The 21,816-nt window shown below is 40.4% G+C and overlaps 1 protein-coding gene across 3 annotated transcripts in view; it reads left to right on the top strand.

Moving 5' to 3' along the window:
* The window catches only part of ZNF704 (zinc finger protein 704), an 89,212-nt gene that overhangs the window by 54,150 nt on the left and 13,246 nt on the right, over positions 1–21,816 (top strand). For all 3 annotated transcript variants that reach the window (XM_030446005.1, XM_030446003.1, XM_030446004.1), the window contains exons 3-5: positions 11,631–11,734; positions 16,483–16,715; positions 20,122–20,222. In XM_030446005.1, coding sequence (XP_030301865.1) covers positions 11,631–11,734; positions 16,483–16,715; positions 20,122–20,222 — 438 coding nt within the window. The remainder of the gene's footprint in view (positions 1–11,630; positions 11,735–16,482; positions 16,716–20,121; positions 20,223–21,816) is intronic.

The following is a 21,816-nucleotide window of genomic DNA, read 5'->3' as shown; positions in this document are numbered from 1 at the left end:
CCTAGGGGAAAAAAGAAAAGGAAAAAAAAAAAAGCAAAGTCTGAGATGTTATTTAGAAATCTACAAGAACAAATGTCATGTAACTGAGTCTGTACAACAGTGTTATGACCTCATAAACAGCTACTAGCACAAATACAGGTATTACCAAGGAGAATGTTTCCATCTGTCATAAGAAACTGTAGAACAAGCTGTACCTAGTACTAGCCAGAGGCTGGGCAGTATGTTCTCAATTCCCTTTGATACCAGCAGGTCCCAGTTCAGTTAGTTTCTTGTAATGAAAAGAAGGGTTAATTTTGGACAAGAGTACTGAAGATGACAGTAGTGTGAAGCCAGATGCATGCTTCTACAACCATGTATTATGTTAGTGGTTTGATTCTTTTTAAGTGCAAAGAATTCAAGTAAGTAGAAATAAATAAATAAACAACAAAACACCTGTACTCACATAGTAAACATTACAGCACAATGAATGTTCAATGTTAAAAGCATCCTGGAAAAAATATTTAGATCAGGAGCACTTCTAAATATTCCCAATAACTCCTTTCAGTTTCAATCCATATAAATAGACCATCTTGTATGCTGGCAGGGTTTTATAAAAAAAATCCAGGCAAATTTCATAAGATTTCCTAATCCATTTTTTTCACACCACTTTTATAAATTTCTGTCATTATTTCATTCAAAGTATAATTATCTATTTTGGTTACCATATCCTGGATGATGTTACAGATGTAGGTAAACTACTTGGAAACAAATGGAAAAGCAATAATTTGCAATTTGGCTGCACCCAGGCTCCCACTGTTCCAGTAGGCTGTAATGGCTGCCCCCAGCTTTTCCTGGGTCCTCTACCAGTTCAAAAGCATTTTATATATTGCCATTTGCAGATTATTAAATATAAATCTTCCCCTGCTCTTAAATTACGTGTTATACTTCCACTTGCTTGACTGTGCAACCTTTATTTTTTCATTATTTGTTATTACCATGTTACAGTCATCTCAGTTACAGGGTAAGTTTCCAACTTCAAGTCCAGTCTGTTCCACCAGGCTTGTTGCATGTATTTTAAATATGTAATCAACATTTTAAAACTATGTTTTTTTTTTCATTGGCATCTCTCCATAAAAGGACAATGCTTTCCCTTCCCTCAAAGAAGAGGCTCAAGGGTGAAAAATCAGAGCTTCAAAATTTCTTGAGGGCTTGTATGACTTCCTGGTGACTTTAAAGAGAAATAAAATGCTTATTTACTTTAAGGTAGATCTGAAGATCTGATCTAGCAAAAATAATATTGCTTAGTATCAGTGAACTATGGCAACTTGTTTAATGAACTTTAATGTTGAATCATGGAACCATAGAACAGTTTGGGTTGGAAGGGACCTTAAATAACATCAAGTTCCAACCCCCTTGCCATGGGCAGGGACACTTCTGACTACACCAGGTTGTTCAAAGCCCCATCCAACATGTCCTTGAACAATTCCAGAGATGGGACATCCATAACTTTTCTGGGCAACCTGTTCCAGCGTCTCACTACCCTCATAGTGAGGAATTTCTATCCAATAGCTAATCTAAATCTACCCTCTTTCAATTTAAAGCCATTACCCCTTATCCTATTGCTACCAGCCCTTCTGAAAAGCCCCTCCCCAGCTTTCTTGCAAGCCCCCATCAGGTGCTGAAAGGATCTCTCTGGAGCCTTCTCTTCTCCAGGTTGCACAACCTGAATTCTCTCAGACTGTCTTCATCAAAGAGGTGCCCTCAGATCATTTTTGTGGCTTGCCTCTGGACCTGATACAATAGTTCCATTTCTGTTCTAGGCTGAGGGCTTCAGAACTGGATGCAGTACTGCTGGTGGGGTCTCACTAGAGCAGAGTAGAGGGGGAGAATCACCTCCCTCAACCTGGCCACACTTCTTTTGATGCAGCCCAGGATGCAGTTGGCTTTCTGACTGCAGGCACACAACACTACCAGCTCATAATGTACTTTTTGCCAGCCAACACCCCCAAGTCCTTTTCCACTGTTCTTAATCCATTCTCCACCTATCCTGTAATTGAGCAAAATTGCCCCAGGATGGTTCAGAGAACAAATGGCTTTGTGTCCTCTTTGTTTCTTAAGAGGCTAAAACCTGTGTGTCCTTACTGAGCCAGGGATCTTCTGGTGCTGTCATTTCTACAGTTCATAATGTCAAGTTCAAATTTCAGTTGTATTTTAACCAAACAACTGAAACCTCTTATCTGTAAATGTGAGATTTTTAAAAAATGGCAAAATCTGCCTGAAAAATTGAAAAGACCTAGGGCAAACAACCAGTGACCTGAAAGGAGATGATGGAGTAGAAATGGATTATACAGTGTAGAGTATATGCGATATGTTTTTACTTACTGCAGAATATATTTTTAATGTAGTGGTATCTCTTTCAGTCTGTAATCTAGCATGGTCTTTCCTAAGACAGAAGGACTTGGTCCTTTTTTAGCTCTTCAACACATCACCAGTTAGTCAGAACATCAGTTTGTCTCCTGAGTAGGCCTGGCTTGGAATTGGTAAAGTCAGTTTCTTGCTACTGGAATAGCCTCTACATCTGTGGTTTATATTATTTATATTTATATTTATATTTATATTTATATTTATATTTATTTATATTTATAAAGTTGGGGCAGCCAGGAGTTACTATCACTTATATCGTGCTGGGTCTCTCACTCACTGAGACATCTTCCAGGAACTCCTGTTCCCTTTTCTTCCTTAGGCATATTGTGAACTCTGGCTTGATAAACATAAAAAGATCTTGGTATAAAGAAAGGCTGAAGTTACTGTATATGTTCGTATCAAAAAGGAAATTTTTAGGAGGGACTCTCATATCAAATGAAGCAGTAATGAGCAAAGATTGCACTTAGAGCTTCTGTTCTCCATGTCCGATCGTATGAAAATAACAGAACAATAAGAAAAGTAACTATATCAAACCTGATAAAAGGTCAAATTAATCTCTTGAATAATTTAACTAGATTGCAGTGCTCCTTATCACAGAACATGAGTGAAGCCCAGACATAAGGACAGTGTAGAGAGGAGGAAGATGATATGGGGAAGACTATCCAGAGCCTTGGTTGATAGAAGATGTATTGGAAGATCACAGCATGGGATATTATACTGGGAATGTCCCAATTGTATTTTCCTTTGACACTGCTGACTACAGAGTGCTGGACCAGATGGTCCACAAAGCTGCATGTCAGTGTTTATGCTTTACTAATATTTGTGCCATATATCCTACTACTAGAAATGTCTGGAAGTGCTGTTGTCTCAGCACTTGAGAAAAATGAAAACTATGAAGGGAAAATCATGAAAATCTGGCCTGTGATTATGTTGGATCTAAAGATCGTGTCAGTCACGTTTGTCACTTTTAATTTAAAGGAAACATTTTTTGTCACTCAAAAGGCTCTGTGGGAGAGAGTTGTGAAAAGGGGGCATCAGATGTGGTAATGTTTGGGTGGGTCTTGACTGCAGGGGCAGGTGAGGGTTGCAAATGGTGCTGCTCTTCAGCAGCAAGCTTTGTGATGGGAACACCGGTTACCTGGAGAGGCAAGCTGTCCTACCTGTTCTCAGTGTTACCAAGTGGCATCAGCTGTCATCTTAGCACATCACAGCACTTTTTGGCATAATTCTTGTTAACATTTGATGAGCTGGGACCTTTGGGGTTTTTTTTAGTTTCCATTCTTCTCTATTCTCAGCATGATAATTTGCATCGTGTTGAGCAGCATTGTAGCAAGTGGTCCAGCTTCTTTCCCTTAAGAATGCATCAGTGCTCAGAAGTGTGAAATTTTCTTTCTGTAAGCTGTACCCTGTTGAAACAATCCCATTTATCAAAGGGAATGTTCCTGTGAACAAGCTGGAACAGTAGCATAAGTTAGAGGCAGGAAAGGGATGAACATGAATATACTGGATAATATTTGGAATAATTGGTCTGTTGCTTCAGGTTCTGTTGAGACTTGGTTTGTAGAGACTGATTGTTCATTGAATCAGCAAGTGGCCTTTAAAGTAGAGGAGAAATCTTCACAGAAAATCATCAAGGTTTTTGGGTGACCATGAGGGAACAACTGTTCTCTGCAGAACTCTGTTATTCCTTTCTGAACTTAATTTTTGCTTTGCACTCATAATCTCTCAAGTGATTATAATTTATTTGATTGCTCTGTTTTGAAGCAGGCTATTTCTATGCCATGTTCCTACTTCAGCTTCTGTCATTGCCCTGAGGGCTCTTCACCAGATAAGTTCTTCTGATACGTCGCAGCTGTTTGAAAAGTAAAAATTATTCATTTTATCAACTTTTTCAATATATAGAATAAATTGTTCTGGTAAACTGCAGCTTATCTCCCAATGTTGAATTTGGCTTGCTTAACTGTTACCATTTATTCAGAGCTTTTAAAAACTGTAGATCCTATCACCAGCCAATAATGAGAGCAATGTTTTACTACCCATTCCCTCCCTCCCCAACCTCCAGCACACTGTATCCTGTGTTTTGTGAATCAGAGAGCAAGATCTAAGGTTCAGACCCATTACAATTTGGGTAGGTTTGAAATTTCAGTTGCTTTTAAGGAAGGCAGGCAAGTTGCTTAAGAAATGAAAAAGGCTTCAATGAAAGAGGCATTTTTCATCTGTTTTGCAGGCTTTGCCTTAAAAAAAACTTCTCTGAGGAGTCTTACAGGGCAAAGTAGTTCTTTCCACTGAGTTGCAGAGGGTATGGTGGCAGACGTGCCTGTGGATGTGTTTGCTGTGGAAAACAGACATCACAGTAATTTGACATCCTTTTTGTTTCTGGTGCATCTCTGCTGGTGCTCCCAGAAGGGGTTTGGTGTGATGGTAACCTGGAGAGCAGCCAGGGGAGCACCGCTCTGTTGTACCCCTGTAGGGAGGAGACGGCACTGGGAAAGGGTGCTCCAGGGGCTCCCTGAGGATGCATCTGGCTTGGGGAGATGTCTGGGGGCTCAGGAAGGGGCAGGGGCAGCAGAAGAAGAGACAGGCAAGGCCCCCATGTATGGAGGAATATGTCAGCTTACCTTTAGAAGCAGATATTGCCTTTTCTGGGTTATTTAAATCTATAAAACTGTTGTAAAAACGTATTATTTTCTGTTAAGTTTTAGTGCTTTTAGTCATAGTGGCTAAAGAATAGATTTCTTACAGAATCCTCTTTTGTGGAGGTGCTGCATGGTCTGCCGCAAGGAAAAATAAAAGGCTTTGAGAAACACAGATACATTGCACACCAATTTCTCTTCACTTCTTCTGCTAAATGTATTTTCTTCTCCAGGATGGTGAGAAACACAATGTGAATATCTCCCATATGATATGACTGATATGCAGAGCCTTTCTGTTGTCTTTAAACCATTACACTCCAGGTAGGAAATCTGTATCTGTGTAACTACTGATGTTTCTTAACAACTTTCCTTGGCCTCTAGCAGACCAGCCAGACTTCCAAAGGTCCTTTGAATAACTGAATCACAAAGTCTTTCAGCTTGGTGCTTTGAACTCGCCTTTGAAGCAGTTGTCTTTTTTCCTTGAGAAATTCAGGGATATATGGTTTTGAGAAGAAAAGGTCCTATATTAGTATAATAAAGATTTTGATGGTAATTTCTAACAGCTGTCAATATCTCCCAAAAAATTCTGGAGTGTAACCAAAACAGCAGAGAGGGACACAAGAAGGACAGTTAACCTGTATATGAACTAATACAGAAATATCACAAAGGTAGGAGTGCTAAAATTTAATTCTGTGTTTGGCCATCATGAGCAAAGGCAGAAATCCCTAGTTTCCAGTTAGTGAATCACATTATTGGGTTCCTGTTTCATATATCAAATGTCAGTTCTCTTTTTAGGTGTTTAGTAATGCTCCTGATTCTGCCCCTCTGCTCTGCTCTGGTGAAACCCTACCTGGAGTTCTGCATCCAGCTCAGGGGCCTGTAACATAGGAAGGACATGGAGCTGAGGGGCAAGTCCAGAGGAGGGCCATGAAGATAATGAGAGAGCTGGAGAACTTGTCTTACGGGGATGGGTTGAAAAGTTGAGGTTTTTCAGCCTGGAGAAGGCTCTGGGGAGACCTTATAATGGCCTTCCAGTACCTTAAGAGAGCCCAAAGCAAAACTGGAAAGGGACTTTTTTACAAGAGCATGGAGTGATAAAATGAGGGAAGACAGTTTTAATCTGAAACAGTGTATTTAGTGGTTTATGTTGCATTGGGCTTTGAGCAACCTGATCTTGTGGGAGGTGTCCCTGCCCCTGCAGGGGGATTTGAACCAGCTGATCTTTAAGGTCCCTTCCAACCCAAACCACTGTATATACATATAATCATATATACATATCATAATCATATATACATATATATATGATTATAGTAACATAATAATTTAATGTAATATTTATCTGACTTCTTGACACCAAAGTTTACATTACAAACACGTAAACTTTGCTTTTCATGTTATTGTGAAAAGTTAAAGCTTTTAACAGTGTTCTCAATACCTTGGATTGGTTGTATGAGTCATTCGCTTTGAAATGTTTTTGTTCTGTCTTTGGCAAGAAAGTTGATTTTTAATCTTCACAATCAACAGCTAAACATAACTGCACCAAGCAAAATCATTTATATATCTCCAGTAATTATTTTGAGTTGTTAGATGGTAACTAAATATTATTGTAATTGTAAGGTGGTTTATGGATTAATAAGATTTTGTTGCACGATACTGTAGATAACTGTTTAAGACAGCAGAGTGGCTGTAGTTACTTTGAATGTCTGGAGTCACAGAAATGTACCTGGCTTTTCTTGTAAATTCCCTGTTAGTATGTTGCCTTTGCCATTAATGATGAATTGAGGGTACCTAAAATCTTTTCATTTTACCTGTAGAAAGAAATTTACGATTGTTATTTCTTTCAGAAATACTTCTGTTATTACTAGTAAGGGTAATAACAATCAGCCTGATACTTAGTTGGAGCTTGGCTATTAAAGAAACGAACAATTTTAGGCTGTCTAGGTCAGGGTTCTGCAGGGATCAAGTGAAACCATTCTCCCTGCTCAGGAAGCAGAGCGATGTGAAGCTGACAGACATCGTGTGCTGGGAAAAGATCTGTCCCCCAGGTCCTTCTGAGTTCTGTTGCCTACGTTTCAGGTGTTTCATTAGAATTTAGTTATTCATGTGTGTTTAGATTTACAAAGGCTTTGGAAATAAAGAATCCAAAACTGCTTGGTCTCAGATGCAGACTATACTGACAAGTATATCTGAATATCTCCAATGTATTTGGAGACTGGAATGTGGTATTGTGAAAAATAAGGGTTTAAAATTGTAGTTTATTGTTTTGTTGAGTGTATCTTTCAATTTAATAATGTTTGCTTGGCCTGTTTGTTAAGGTAGCATCTTGTATCCCGTTGTTTTGAGGTGTGTGTTTAAGCGTACTTATAAGGAAAAAAGTCAGAAAAACAGGAGGAGGGGCCGGCCGCGGGGGCCCGCGAAACAGGGACGTCACGTGACCATTCACCTCAGCAGCAGGATGAAGCCCGCGAAGCAAGAACCAATGCTGGGGGAGCCCGCAAAACGAAAACCAGTGATAAACTGATAAGAGACTAAGGGGAAGAGGTTTACGAAAAGTATAAAAGGACTGGTTTTACCTTATCGAACTTGCGAGCCGGTGGTGAAGCTGCGGCTTCCTGGCTGCCCAGCATGCTGCAGCGTGCTGCTTTACTTAATCTCTCTCAATAAAAAGTTTTACTGCTGAAACATCGAGTCAGCGTTTTTAACAGGTATCAAAGGAAAGAAAAATCTTAATAGCTGGTGTAGGAGATGATCTTCCAACTGATTTATGCTTAATTACACCTCTAACAATATAAGCAAAATTTTTATAGCTTCGGTCTGCAGAAAATCACCTTGGCTATGGTGGATTAAATGGTTTGTGAATAACTGATGTGTAACAAACCAGTTATTTTACCCTCTGATTGTAAATACTGTCAAACAGCTGTGTGCAGGTTCAACTTTCTAGCAGAGAAAGCTAGAAAAGACTTGGGGACTCTTAAGACATCGACTCACATGTGATGCTGACTAAATGCAGATGGCTTAAGTGGTTCCTGTCTTCAGTTTTATGCTTTGCTTCTCTCCTGAAGACTGCTGTTGCGGCAGTGGTGCTGGCTGAGTGATACATGAAATGTGTGTTTTTACATTTATGAGCCAAACTGTAAAAATGTGTTTGAGAGCAGAGTCACATAAGCCAGCACTTGTAGCTGCTGGAATCCTTGTGGCTGGGAAGTATGAGCAAAGTGTTTCCTTGTTTCCTGGATGCAACTGAGGAGCAGTTAAGTAGTAAAAATGACTGTTCAGTTGGATGAGGTAGAAAAAAGCATTCCAGTAATGGCAGAAGTGGGGTGTAGCATGGCTAGATATAGCCAGAGGGGTCTCATGACCATTCCTGTCCTTTGCCTACCTATGGAAACTTTCATCTTAGGCACAGATGCCAATACTGACAGTCACTGTGACATCAGTGACAAAATTATTTGGATCCAGGGTTAGTTTTTCAGAGCAGGACTCTGAGTCAGATAAAGGAAAAAAAAAAAAACAGTGCAGAAGATCTTGAGGTTAAAATTATAGACTATTGGAGGAACTTTGGGATTAGCTGTGAGTCTAGACTCTGACTTCTTGACACCAACGTGGCAAATGCTGCAACTGCTATAGTGTGATTTTGCAATTCTGCAGAGGCCTGGACAGGACCATGTTAGTCCTATCACTGCACACACAGAAGAGCCTTGTGGGCAGGGCTGGAGCTATGAAGACAGACTGAAAGAGTTGGGCTTGTTCAGCCTGGAGAAGAGGAGGCTCTGGGCTGACCTTGTATCAGGCTTCCAGTACCTGAAGGGGACTGCTGAGGACTTTTGTTTACAAGAGTATGAAACTATAACATGAGGGGTAATGGTTTGAAGCCAAAAGAGGGTAAATTTAGAGCAGATATTAGAATAAACTCTTTTCTGTGAGTATGGTGAGACACTGGCATAGGTTGCTCAGGGAAATTGTGGATGCTTTCTCCCTGGAGGTGTTCAAGTTCAGGTGGGTCTAGGACAACTGTCTGCCACTGGGTGGTCATCAGACACCTCTCTACTGCCACCCCACTGCTCGGACAACTGCACAGCGTCCAGCAGGTGGCACACATTCAGCACCATGAGCAGAACTCCCAGGACAGGCGGCTCTGCTCACAGTTCTCTGATTTTTACGAAGAAATCTGTGTATTTAGAGGCGAGCATATGGATCACACAATTTGATACATGAAAAATTAACAATGAGATAAAGGCAACTCAGAGCACCATGAGCAGAGCCACATGCTCCCTAAAGTTCTGTTCACGATGCTGAACAAGCCCCAGCTGCTTGGCTGCCAGTTGTCCTGGTATGAGTTGGTGGTGTAGATCTGTCCAGCAGCCACTTGGCAGCAGCCTCCTGTTCTTTTTTCAGGTCAGGTTGGATGGGGCTTAGAGCAACCTGGTCTAGTAGCAGGTATCCCTGCCAATGTCATGGTAGCTGGAACTAGATGATCTTTAAGGTCCCTCCCAACTTAAACCATTCTATAGTTCTGCAATAAGGCTGATTGCAAACACTAGGAATAAGCTTCTCCATTGAATCAGGAGGCTGTTGTCGTTTTTACCCTCATATGTTGCAGAAGTGCAAATATTGATGGTTCATTCACAGATGGATAAAGGAGTAAGGTCAGTGTAGTCTTGAGGAGTGGACTCCGGAGCAACTGAATGCTTCTCAGAGAGTGGATTTTCATACTGGGATATTAAGTAATCGGAAAATCATCTGGCAGGGTTGGTCTCCAGAAAATGTAGGATCTTAATGTCATCCTGGGTTGTGGTCTTCTGACCCCAAAGTAATTTGGCATTCTTAGTGAAATATTTCTCATCAGGTGAGAGGACCTGGTGGGTGACAGATTCAGGTACTAGCTGGGTATAGCAGATATCCAAGACTTTTCCAGTACTCAATGATGACCACATGTCTGCTGTACTCATTGCTAAAACCTTGGCTGTAGAAAAGGGAGGGTTTCCATACATATAAACACAGCAAGAACCCATCATCAGTGTTTCAATTCCAGGCAGTGATGTGTTGCAAATGACAGTCATGAAAGCTAAGTTGTTGTATGGCATGGGAGGGTGATTTTCAGCATCTGCATGGGTCCTTGCATCAGCCAGAAAGCATCTGTGAACTGTTTCATGGACAAGATTGAGGTTTTCTCTCTAAAAAGTTAGGAGGCTTTGATTTTAGGACTTTTGAGTTAACGAGCCTTCCACCTGATGGGTGACTTGGGATTCTAGAAAGGGGACTGCAACCAGTATGTCCTATTCTTCTTGATGTCTTAACAATCAACAGTTGATGGAGAACAGCAGGTAGTTTGGCTTATGTTTAGCTTTAAATATCTGATCAGTTAAACAGAGCTCCTGGCAAGACAAGAAGGAAATTCCAGAAACCACACAATGCAGAATAGAGGGGGGGAAAGTGTCCTTCTGTAAGAGCAAATTTAACTTCATCTCTAGTAAATGAGGAGAGGGTTTTGGATGATCAGTCATATGCTTGAAAGCAAATGTTTACCAGAAGCTGTCTGCTTTGATTCTAGTGTCCCACAAGAATGGAAAGCAAATGTCTGCTATACCTAGTGGGTTTAGTTGTTTTATTTTGGTACTTTCAGTCTTCAGAAATTGTAAATTGTCAGGAAGAGTGTAACTTTTTTGGGGGGAAAAAGGGATAGTATATACATTTGTACAGACAAAGAAAATCCTGTACTATCTAAAAAAGCCTTGAGAGGCTCCTTGAGAAGTGGGGTCACTGAAACCTGGTTTTTCATGGCACCCACTGTTCTCCAAGTCCTCTCCTCACTCCCCTGGAATGCTGACTGCCCCCCTTTCCCTTATTTCCCCTTCCTCATGCTCTGACTTCGGGTGGATTCCCAGCAAGACCAAGCTAAAGCACTGGCTTGTCCCTCTTCCCACTGTGCCATCCTGCTGGCTCAGGACTTTATCAGACCTGCAAAAATAGCTCTCTCTCTTGTTTTTTTTCCCCCCTGTGCTGATTTTCTTCCAATTTTCTAATTATTTTAGATAATTGGCTTATAATTTGACCAGGAAAAATGTAGAGTCAGTCATTTGGAGAGAGTACAGGAAGGTTAATAGTGTTAAGCAAAAGGAACAAAATAAAAAAAAGATGCCACCCTTAGCTCCAGTTCATAATTGTTTCTCACCCTAGAGTAGCATATGTTATTAATGTTACTAGTAATCTTAGCCTTGTTTTGCGTCTCTGTGTCTTTGTCAAAAGGGAAAAACCACCTTAAATACACACTTAGCTCTAAGGATATGAATGGCTGAAATTCTGGAAAAGAGAAGGAGTCAAACTTATGGAGAGTCACAGTAATCATAACAGTTTTATACAGTGATATATTCTGTTTTCCTACTGCTGTTCCCCTTTATTAGTTCACTTAAAGTAGCCACTTTTTGTGTTCAGGCTGCCAGCAGAACTCTTTCAGTGACTTGTTTTTATTACTATACTGTCCTGGATTAGGGTTTGGGCTGGTACTAGGGAAAAAAAAAACCCGAAACACTAAAAAAAATAAATAAATTAAATACTTGCTTATGTGTTCCTTGCTTCCCATTCCTTGTGTTTCAGAAAATCTTCAGAAGAACTGGACATGGATAAAGTAACAGCAGCCATGGTACTCACCAGTTTGTCCACCAGCCCTTTGGTCCGCAGCCCTCCTGTCCGACCCAATGGTAAGCAGTGCCTGGGCAGGGGCTGGAGGGAGGGGTGCCAGCACCGTGTACCTGGGGCTGGTTTCCAGGAGTTATGGCCATGGTGGAGGACAAAGGGTGAGTGTCTGTATTATGGCAGTGACCTGTGCATGCCATAAGATCATACTGAGCTGTCATAGGATCACAGAACAGTTTCACTTGGAAGGGACTTTTGAAGGTCATCCAGTCCAATCATACTGCAGAGAGCATGGACATCTTCAACTAGATCAGGTTGCTCAGAGTCCCAGCCAACCTCAACTTGAATGTTTCCAGAGATGGGGCATCTACCACATCTCTGAGCAAACTTCTTCAGTGTTTCACCATCGTTCCTGTAAAAAATTTAACATCTTAACATCCCTCTAACATCCAAATAAACCCTCTTCTAGATTAAAACCAATACCTCTTGTCATATTGCCCTGCTAAAAAGTTTGTTGCTATCTTTCTTACAAGCCCCCTTTAAGTACTGAAAGGCCACAATAAGGTTTCTGTGGAGTCTTTTCTTTTTCAGGCTGAACAACCCCAACACTCTCAGCCTGTCTTCATGGGAGAGCTGCTCCAGCTCTGTGATGATTTTTGTGGCCTGTCTCTGGACCTGCTTCAACAGGTCCATGCCTGTCTTGTGCTGAGGGCTCCAGAACTGGACACAGTACTCCAGGTGGGGTCTCACTAGAGCAGAGGGGGAGAATCACTTCCCTCAACCTGGCCACTCTTCTTTTGGTGCAGCCCAGATACAGTTGGTCTTCTGGACTGCAAGCACACATGGGCTGCCAGCTTACATCCTGCTTTTTACTCACCAATACCCCCAAATCCTTTTCCTCAGGGCTGCTCTCAATGCCTTCATCCCCCATCCTGTGTTGATACCGGGGATTTCCCCCACCCAGACACAGGACCTTGTTCTTGGAGTGCAAGGACTAATCAAGGTCTGTGGTGCAGCACTGGCAGAAATGAGAAGAAACCTTTTCCATAACCTTAGAATACATCCAGTTTATGAGACAGAAGATTCCTCCTTTTATAAATGGGAGATGAGGGCTACAGAAGGTCTCCTGACCTCACTGAAATACTGATTTTCCAAACAGCTTATTTGCATTTGCACATATGCAGTAAACATGACAGCCCATGGGAATCAGATGAGTTTTTACTCGCCATGATGAGACAAAGCACCTCCAGATCACAGCCGTTGGCTGAGAGTTTGTGCATTAGCAGTCTGCACAGTGACAGAACTGTTTTTTGCCAACGCAGGGTTAGAGTCTCAATTCCTGTGCCTTTTGTAAAGCTCTGCTGGTCTAACATCAAATCCATAATCCCTTAAAAGACTACACCATTCATGATACAGCAGAAGGCACAAATTAAATAAATCTTAAGAAGTTTGTGGTAATAATGAGACTGCTAATTAAATATAATTAATCTGTGAAATCTGTACTATGAAGTACAATTAATCTATGCAAGCTTGACCAAGAAATTTTTGTGTTGTATTTTAAGGGATAATTTAAATTAGGACCACCTTGTTTCGGGATGTTTCATCATTGTCTGTAGGAGTCTGGCTTTTCTTACTCACTTGTAATTGTTAAATAGACAGTAGATGCCCCTCCTACTGTAAATAATTGGAGGACATTGAGTACTTACCAGATACAAATTAAGGAAATAGTCTTTGCATTTCTTCATGGAAGCAGGGGTGATCCACTGAGTGATGTTCTTAAGTGGAATTAGTATCAAATGTTCCAGATTTAAATATTTTTGAACAAATAGTGTGGGTTTACCATTTATTTCCAGAAAATGTTTTATCCCTTTAATTGGAATTCTAGCCATGCGTGCCCATGGTTCCTGTCTGTGTGCTTTCTGGTGTTGAAAACCAAAAGTACTTATGGAGTACCACTGCTCTGAGGAGCTCTGGGAAACCTCTGACAGTGAAATGCCCAGTGACTGTCCTTCCTCAGGGATGGAGGATGCCAGCCTCCAGGGAAGGCCAATGGAAGGATGAAAACATGCCAAGTCTCTAGTTGCTCAGCTCACAGCTGAAACCACAGATGAAGATGGGTTTGTGCTGATTTGGGGTGGACCATGATGCATCCCCAGCCACGGGGAGCTGCTCTGGTTTGGGACAAGGCAGTATCTGTCACCCTAAACAGCCTGAGCAGAGTATACTTGCCAGGAGCAGCAGTGCACATGAGCTATCAACACGTGTTGATTGGAAAGATCTGTGAAAGAGGCTTTTTTAAATTGCTAATAGGTAAATGGTAGCTGTTAACAGCCTGTGATATTACAGCATGCAGTCAGAGTGCTCTTTGATGTTTCTTCACCTAGCTTGTTTGCTTGTTTCCCAAAATCTGGGAAGACTACCTTGAAAAAGTAATTCATACATTTTCAGTACTCGGAGACAAGATTTTGAAGCTGTTGTTTGGCATCTTCTCCCTAAATACCTTAATTTTCCCTGAGTAAAGACTTACTAAAGACTTCAATAAAAATGCAAAGATTTGATAATTTGAAGTTCATTTGGTGTTGACTGGCTAGGCTCTGATCTTAGTAATATGAATAACAAACATAGTAATAATTAGTTTTTTCTACATCCTTTTCCAAAAAAGGGCAATAAGTAACAGTGTAATTAAAGAAACATTTGTTTAAACAAGTGGAATTTTGCCTAGAAGTACAAAAACAAAAAAACCATTAGTGTTAATATTAAAGTCTGATCTGTGCTGGAATTATGGGATGAGCACCCATGCAAACTGGATCAGAGTTTGGCCCTTGTTGCCCTGCAGCTGAGTAATATTTGGTCTGGTTCTCTTTCACGCAACACCAGCAATGTGAAAAGAGCCCCAAAACAAGAGTAAGTTGCACTTATTTATATTTTAAATTTATTTTTTTACATTGTCAGATTTGTTAGTATTAATGAGAACCAGTGTTTGTTTTTTCCTGTTGTCAACCTCATTCAGCCTTTTCCATCCTACTTTTAAAATGTTCCTGATTTACATCTCTTTCTCAGCAAGGTGAGAAGCTATAAACCTAGAGAATACAAAGTACAACCATAAAATGTGTCAGAAAGCAGTAGTTCAAAGAGTGCTGTTTCCTTTGTTTTTCTGAAGAAATGGAAATTTCAAGCTATGCTAAGGTCATAAGTTGATACCAGATGTACTTTTTGGCTTTGGCACAAGACTCAAGTACAAGTACTTAAAAGAAACAAAAACCACCTCTGTTACAGTCACATGAAGGCTGCAATCATGAACCAAAACACGATGGTTTTATTTGTTAAGTTAATAGCTACCGGAAATGTGTCTGTCATTTTTAGAAGAGGAATTGATGGGGAGAGGGAGAGTTGATCCCATTTGTGCTTTGGGGCCCTGATCAGCAAGTGCGGGGACCTGGCAGCTGCCATTGGAAGGGGGTATTTTTATTCATAGGTTTATATGATGGAGGACTGCATGCTATTTTGTGAGCAGCTGATAATAAAGATTTAAAGGATTTGTCCAAAACCTACTCAATTGGGAGAAGAAAAAGAAAATTAAAAAATCACTGGGTTTGGGTTAAGCTTTTGGTAGCAGGTGGTAGACGTTATTTTCTTGATGATGTCAGTAGTTAAATTTATCTGTAAGAAATTGAGAAAGAATGAAGGAGTGTCTTCTGCAGAACTCTTCAAGGCAGGCACTGGCTTGAAAAGATTCCCATCTAAATAACATTTTCTTGAGATAAGATGTTATTTGCTTGCCAGCTCTAAAGCAGGGTGTTGCCCAATACTCAAGACACCTACAGTGTCATTGGGAAATGCCTGTTAGGGACAAACTGCACCTAAACCATCCCTGTGCATGTGCCCCAAGCCCTGTGAGACACTGAAGACTGAAGCAGAGCACTGGACATGCTCAGGTGATGGCCTGCTGAGCTGCTGGCTTGCATGCTCCTCTCCTGCCAACATCTAATGCCTGAGGACCTCAGCATGTGGATCAGGGCTCAAGCTGTGCCTCAGGCTGCTAATGCAGTGCTCTTGCTCCCACCCACTGCATTGCAGAGTTACCTGTTAGTCTGAGCATCTCCTTACCACCTAATGTCAGGGGAACTGCTGCCATTAGGAGGAGGTTCCCACAGCAAGCAGGTGTGGAGGTGTTCCAGCATCTCTGCACCCCACTTCTGAAAACAGATGCTTAACGATACACCTGTATGAAGACAAAGGGATATCCTTCCAAGGATACATAACCACCTCAAATAGAGATTCATATTAGGCATAAGTGTGTGCACTGGGAGATGATGACAGTTAGGAGGGCAATTATGGTTTTCTTTGGTGTTTTACTTCTGAGATGACAATCATGTTTTTGCAAATCTAATTAGTGTCCTGGGGCTCAGAGTCGATCTCCCCTTCCTGGGACATCTCTTGTTGGCCACATAGTGGCTTGGAGCTTGCTCTGACACCCAATCACAGTCAAGTGTTCCTGTTGAAAGTTGATGATGTATTCATGTGTGAAACATTTGACTGCAGTTCATGCTCCAGAATAGGTTATTTTTCCAAATCCAACAATTTTTTTAGAGAAATACTTTGGTTTTAAAAAAACATATGAAAAATCGCGTGTGGAATATGTAGTTTGTGTGCAGTGGAACAGATGCAGTTGTTCTCTCTACTTTCAGTGCTTTTACTTTCTCTTATTAATGTACAGTTCGTTACCCACATGGCATCCAAGCATTATTTAAATGAGCTGCTTAGCTTTAACACAAAATACTGTTGTAACAATAGCTGTTGTTATTCTTGACAGAATCCCTAAATGGATCTTGGAAAGAAGGAGGATTTGTGCCTTCTAGTACCAGCAGCAGTGGATACTGGAGCTGGAACGCTCCCAGTGACCAGTCCAACCCATCCACCCCATCTCCACCTCTGTCAGCTGATAGCTTCAAAGCTTTTCGGACACCTTCCCAGACAGATGATGGTATTGATGAAGCTGAAACAAGCAACCTTCTCTTTGATGAACCCATTCCTAGGAAGAGAAAGGTTAGCATCGTATTAAATTCCATACCCCTCCCTGGGCAGATACAATGATTGTCGAGTTATTTTGCTGTGAAAAAGGAAGAACTTGCCCAAACAGCTCTGTATGTGTATCCCTCCTTAGCATCCAGTTAACATAGGTACTTACCCTAGTCACTGTCTCATTGAACCTAGTCACCTACTGTACACACATGCTGCCATCAGCACCACATATTTCATGGCAGATGGTGAGGTTCTGCAGAGCCTCCTGCTCAGAAAACATTAGAGTGATTTCCAGAAGGTGTTGCCTCTGGCCATTCAAGGAATTTCTATCCTGCTCTGGCAAATTCTTTGTATGCAGGATGCAACAGGCAGCCTTTACATGTCTTCACAGAAACTGGATATGGCCTTAATACTTCTTGTTCTCTGGAAGTGCTGTTTGTCTGACAGGATGTCAGATACCTTAATACTGTGGAGCTTTCTCTATGCAAACATATGGAGTGAAAAGAGGAGAGAGAGAGAGATAACAAACTTGATGGCTTTTGGTACGTTATTAGTAATGGCCAAATTTATCCTCGTTCAGAATGCAAAAGCAGACTGAATAAAACACAATGTAAAAAAAAAAGTCAAAAAACCCCAAAAAAGCACCATTATGCTAGCAAGTAAGCTTCTCTCGAAGAAAAAGAAAACAAAGAGATGGCACTAGTCCAAGTTTCCTTCTCTTCCAACGCAATAGGACAGATTTTACATAGCAAGATGAAAAAGGGCTTTTTGTAAGAAGAAGAGAAAAACAGAGAACTTATTCTCCTTAGTGACTTTGTTTCTGGCTCAGTCTGAGACAGTTAATTGCTTCATCACCAGCAGGAAGAAGTTTTAATGATTGTTTAAACCTGTTCAGATTCATCCTTCTGCTCCAGAAGTTACTTATTTGCCCACCCACACTGTTCTGCCCTTGTTTGTCGGAGAGGGCTATAAAATAATTGTAATTCTTGTGATTCCTAATAAGGAAAGAAAAATATTTGGGAAGATACGTTTGTTATAATAAGTTAGAGCTGGCTGTAACAGAGATAAATTTGGGGGGCGTGGGACAGAAGTGTGCTGCTTTGCCTTTTATTTCTCAGTTAAAGTTCAGCTTATTAGCATCACTTACTGCTCAGCTGTGATGAGACAGATGTGATTGCAGCTGCATCTTTACTGTTACCCAATTTGTCTTTGATATTTCTATTTATGTACCCACCACAGATCTACTACTCTATCTGTTCTGGTTCACAGGGATTTTGCTCTGTATGGCAAATTTTTACTTTAGGTAAATAATGACATAATGTTGTTTTATAAATCAACTGTGTTACCTTTGGGTTTTTATATTCTTGTCCAAGCATGGTACTTTATCCAAGTACAGCTTTTCAGCTTTAGAAGCTGAAATAAAAATGTTCAGCTTATATTGTCCTTGGGGATGCAAAAATTAGAAGGAATAAACCTGGAAATTGAGTGATCTGTAACCTTACTTTAAAAAGTAAAAGTTTTTTCCAATTCATGTTTGGAAAATATTATGTTAGCAACCACTTCCCTTATTGATTGCTTAAAAGTTTCCACTAATATAGATAGGTTTCACAAAACCATTTATTCTTCATTATTTTCTTAAATAGTCTGACTAGGCAATTTTTTGGCTAGTCAGAAATGGAAGCATGGTGTGTGTTCTGTATTTCTACTGAGCAAGATTTCATTTGCTTATGTTAAAATACATGAGTTTTTCAGAGTCTTAGCATTGATAATAAAGCTAAAACCACAGTGGAGCTAGGAAATTGGTTTTACCATCAAGCTAGAGACTTATGTTAAGCCATTCTATGTCCTTAAAGATGCATATGGCATTTATGATGTCATATCAGAATTCCTAAGAGGTGAAATGAATGATCAGCATGGTCTTCATTTTGTTGCTGTGGTTGGCTGTGGGGTTTTGAGCTCATTGTAGTATTTGCTGTTATATTATAATAGTAAAAAATTATCAGAATTGCTAGATAGATTACATTTTATTTTAGGAAGAAAAGTTCTGTATCTAGTTGAGTATAGCTGTATTATCAGATGAAAAAAAAATACAGAAGTAATTTATATGCAATTCATTCCAAAGCAGAAGATTTTCATTCAAACAGTATGATCAGGTACCTCAAATCTAAAGCCCTCAGCATTTGTACTTTCAAAGAGATGTTAGACTGCCAAGTAACTGTGAGAACATGCTACTTCAATCAACTTGTATTTTGAAAAGCCCATCAGATGCCATTTGTAAAAATTATATTCTAATCACTGTCTTTCTAATCTACTGGCATGCGGTTCCAAAGGGTCCAAACCCAGTCAGCTTTTGTTCAAGACGAAGGAAAGCATGTACTTATCTCTAAGGATGTGCTTGCTTCCTTCTTTTTTCTTTCTTTCTTTAGCTTTGTATGAATATATTAATTTAATCCTACATGTAACTAAAACTGTAGCATAATAATACAATATTTCGAAGGTCTTCCATGTGTTTTCTTTAATAATGTGTTCTGTAATAATAGTGAAAATTATTTTGACACGTACAATTATTTTTTTTTAATTTGAAATTTATAAAGCAGGTTTTATTCTGGGATAAAATTAGCTTTTAAAAAAATCTGCACCATTCTGCAGTATCATTGCTTTTTGTTACCACATACTGTGTTTTAAATTAAGACTGTTCTTCTCCACAGGCTTCAAAATATTGAAGACTGGGCTGGTTAGAGACTTGGCTGTGCTCTAAATCAATGATAATTTAGTTTAGTCCAATGAAGTTATATTAAAGAATATAACAAGAATATTAAAGTGAGATTATACACATACTCTTTTTAAAATGCTGAACACAGCCACAGTCTCACAGTGTCTCATTCTCTTGTGAGGATAATGGCCAGAGCAGCTTCTGAAGGAAATAAAAGCAGATTTTGCCAACTTAGGGTTGAATGTTGTCATTGCAGAAGCAACAGTTTTCTGGCACAGTATTTTGTCTGTGTTGCAAAATTCATGAGCAGAAATATTCAGAAGAGCTTGCTTTAGGAAGAGCTTAATTTAAGAAGATGCCTTGCATTAAGTGAGAAGTCCTCATCAGTTATTCTCTGAAAGACTTCAAAAGCATGTAGGAAGTTTTGATATCATCTGCCTCCTTTACTGGGGAGACAGAAACCAGAACTTCCAAATGGAAAACCATGCCAAGGAGCAGAGAGGTAAAGTTTTGCACAAGCTGCTCCTGTGGCTTTTGACTGGGATTCTGTTAAGTTCAGTAGGATGACACTGTTGACAGAGACTATCACATTATTATAAATTCAGAGTTTGAGGCTCTGAACCTTCAGAGTACTTTATAATTGTAGATCTGTTTTGGATGGCTTGGTTTTCTTTCTGTCCTCCATGCAACTAACGTCACTTGATTTGTAATTTGCAGAACTCCATGAAGGTGATGTTCAAATGTCTGTGGAAAAACTGTGGGAAGGTACTGAGCACAGCTGCAGGGATCCAGAAACACATACGGACCATTCACCTTGGGTAAGAAAGCAGTCTCTTTGGAACTGTAAAGGGTTTGGTATAGAAGGAGAGCAGTCACACTTTGAAGGTGAACTGGGTTGTCCTTGGCTTTTCTGTCTCAAATCCCTAGGTTTCTGAGGAAACTGCAAAGTAGTGCATTGAGATGAACTTATTCCAACAGTGAGGCATTTTCTTTCATGAACTTCACCAGAAGGTCTCATACAGCTCTAAGTCACACAGCACTTCCCTAATGGCAGCACTGTTTGGTGGCATTTACTTCTTATGTGCCATCTGCACATCACACCTAGGCTGATGTAGGTTTCAGGGTCTTGCATGAATAGTTTCCAGCTTTGTTTCACATCAGATCAGGTGTTGTGATGATTCCAAGTCAAATTAACCTCGAAAAAACCTCAAAACATTAAACCTAAGAAAAAGAAACTAAGCTGCAATTCCATGTGTATGTTCCTTGGACTAGAAGCAAAAGCAAATTTATCTTGTATGGCCCAAGCTTGTTTCAGAGACTTAGTTGCAAATAAAATCTCCTGTGCAATTTGCTGAGGGACCTAAATGTCTCATACATAGTTACAGTGGGAACTCATGGTCTTCACCTGTTACATATGTTGGAAATACATCTTGTGTAAGTCTGTGTTACCTGGTGCTTAAAAATTAAAGTGACAATGACAGTATAGTCTGGTGTGAAGCTTAGCAGAGTCTTGCAAAAGTCTTGGCTCTGAAGAGTTGCAGAAAATGTTGCTTTGTCTGCTTTGTCCTGTACATCCTGGGGACATCCTTTTCGTGGCACAGTAGAGGGAAAAGTAAACAGCAGAACTGCTCTGGAGTTTGGAGCTTGCAACTTTGAGGAGTTTTAGTGAGTGTCTGATGGATGGTACTTATGGTAGAGACTTTCAAACTCGCTCAACCCACAGTCTCTCTGTATGTTCTGTTGAGCAAAGTGGTGAAAGGAGCAGAGGTAGATGTATTCAAGCAACCCAGATGAAGAACTGGTTAGGGGCTGGTTTTGGGGTGCATGAATGGAAGTAGAGAGGCCCAGCATTCATGGCTTTTTATGGACATGCAGACAGGAGGATGCATATGGCTCCCAGATTTCCCATATGGGTGATTCAGGAGAAGATACACATGTATGAGCTGTGTGTTACATCTGGATGTGTATGCATGTGCATTATGTGGATTAAACATGTGGATTATGTGTACCAAAGTAGTGGTTTGTTCTGGAGTTTAAGATAACATGTAGCCTACTTCTGCTTTGACTAGGCTGTTTCACTCCTGGCACTTGCACTCAAACACACAGCAGATGGATGGTGCCAGGGGTGCAGGGGCAGTTAAACCTAAACATCTCCTTTTTCAATAAGTCTGCTTCTGGAAAGTACAAGTCCTGTCCTTTCCCTACCTGTGTCTGAGTGAGTTGTATATTGGGACTGTTTTGTAGCAGCTGCTTCTGTTAGGGCCAGGGAAAGTTACAGTGAACCCTGACCATAACTGTATTTGCTCTAAGTAACCCCTGATAACATTACATATTGTTTGTCATAGCATCAGTGAAGTGTATCTTGCCCATGTTTCTTGTGTTTACATACCCTTCTGTGGCTGCTCTGTCATT

This window comes from Calypte anna, chromosome 2, assembly GCF_003957555.1.
Source record: "Calypte anna isolate BGI_N300 chromosome 2, bCalAnn1_v1.p, whole genome shotgun sequence".
NCBI lineage: Eukaryota > Metazoa > Chordata > Aves > Apodiformes > Trochilidae > Calypte > Calypte anna.
This window is presented reverse-complemented; position numbering and strand designations above follow the sequence as displayed.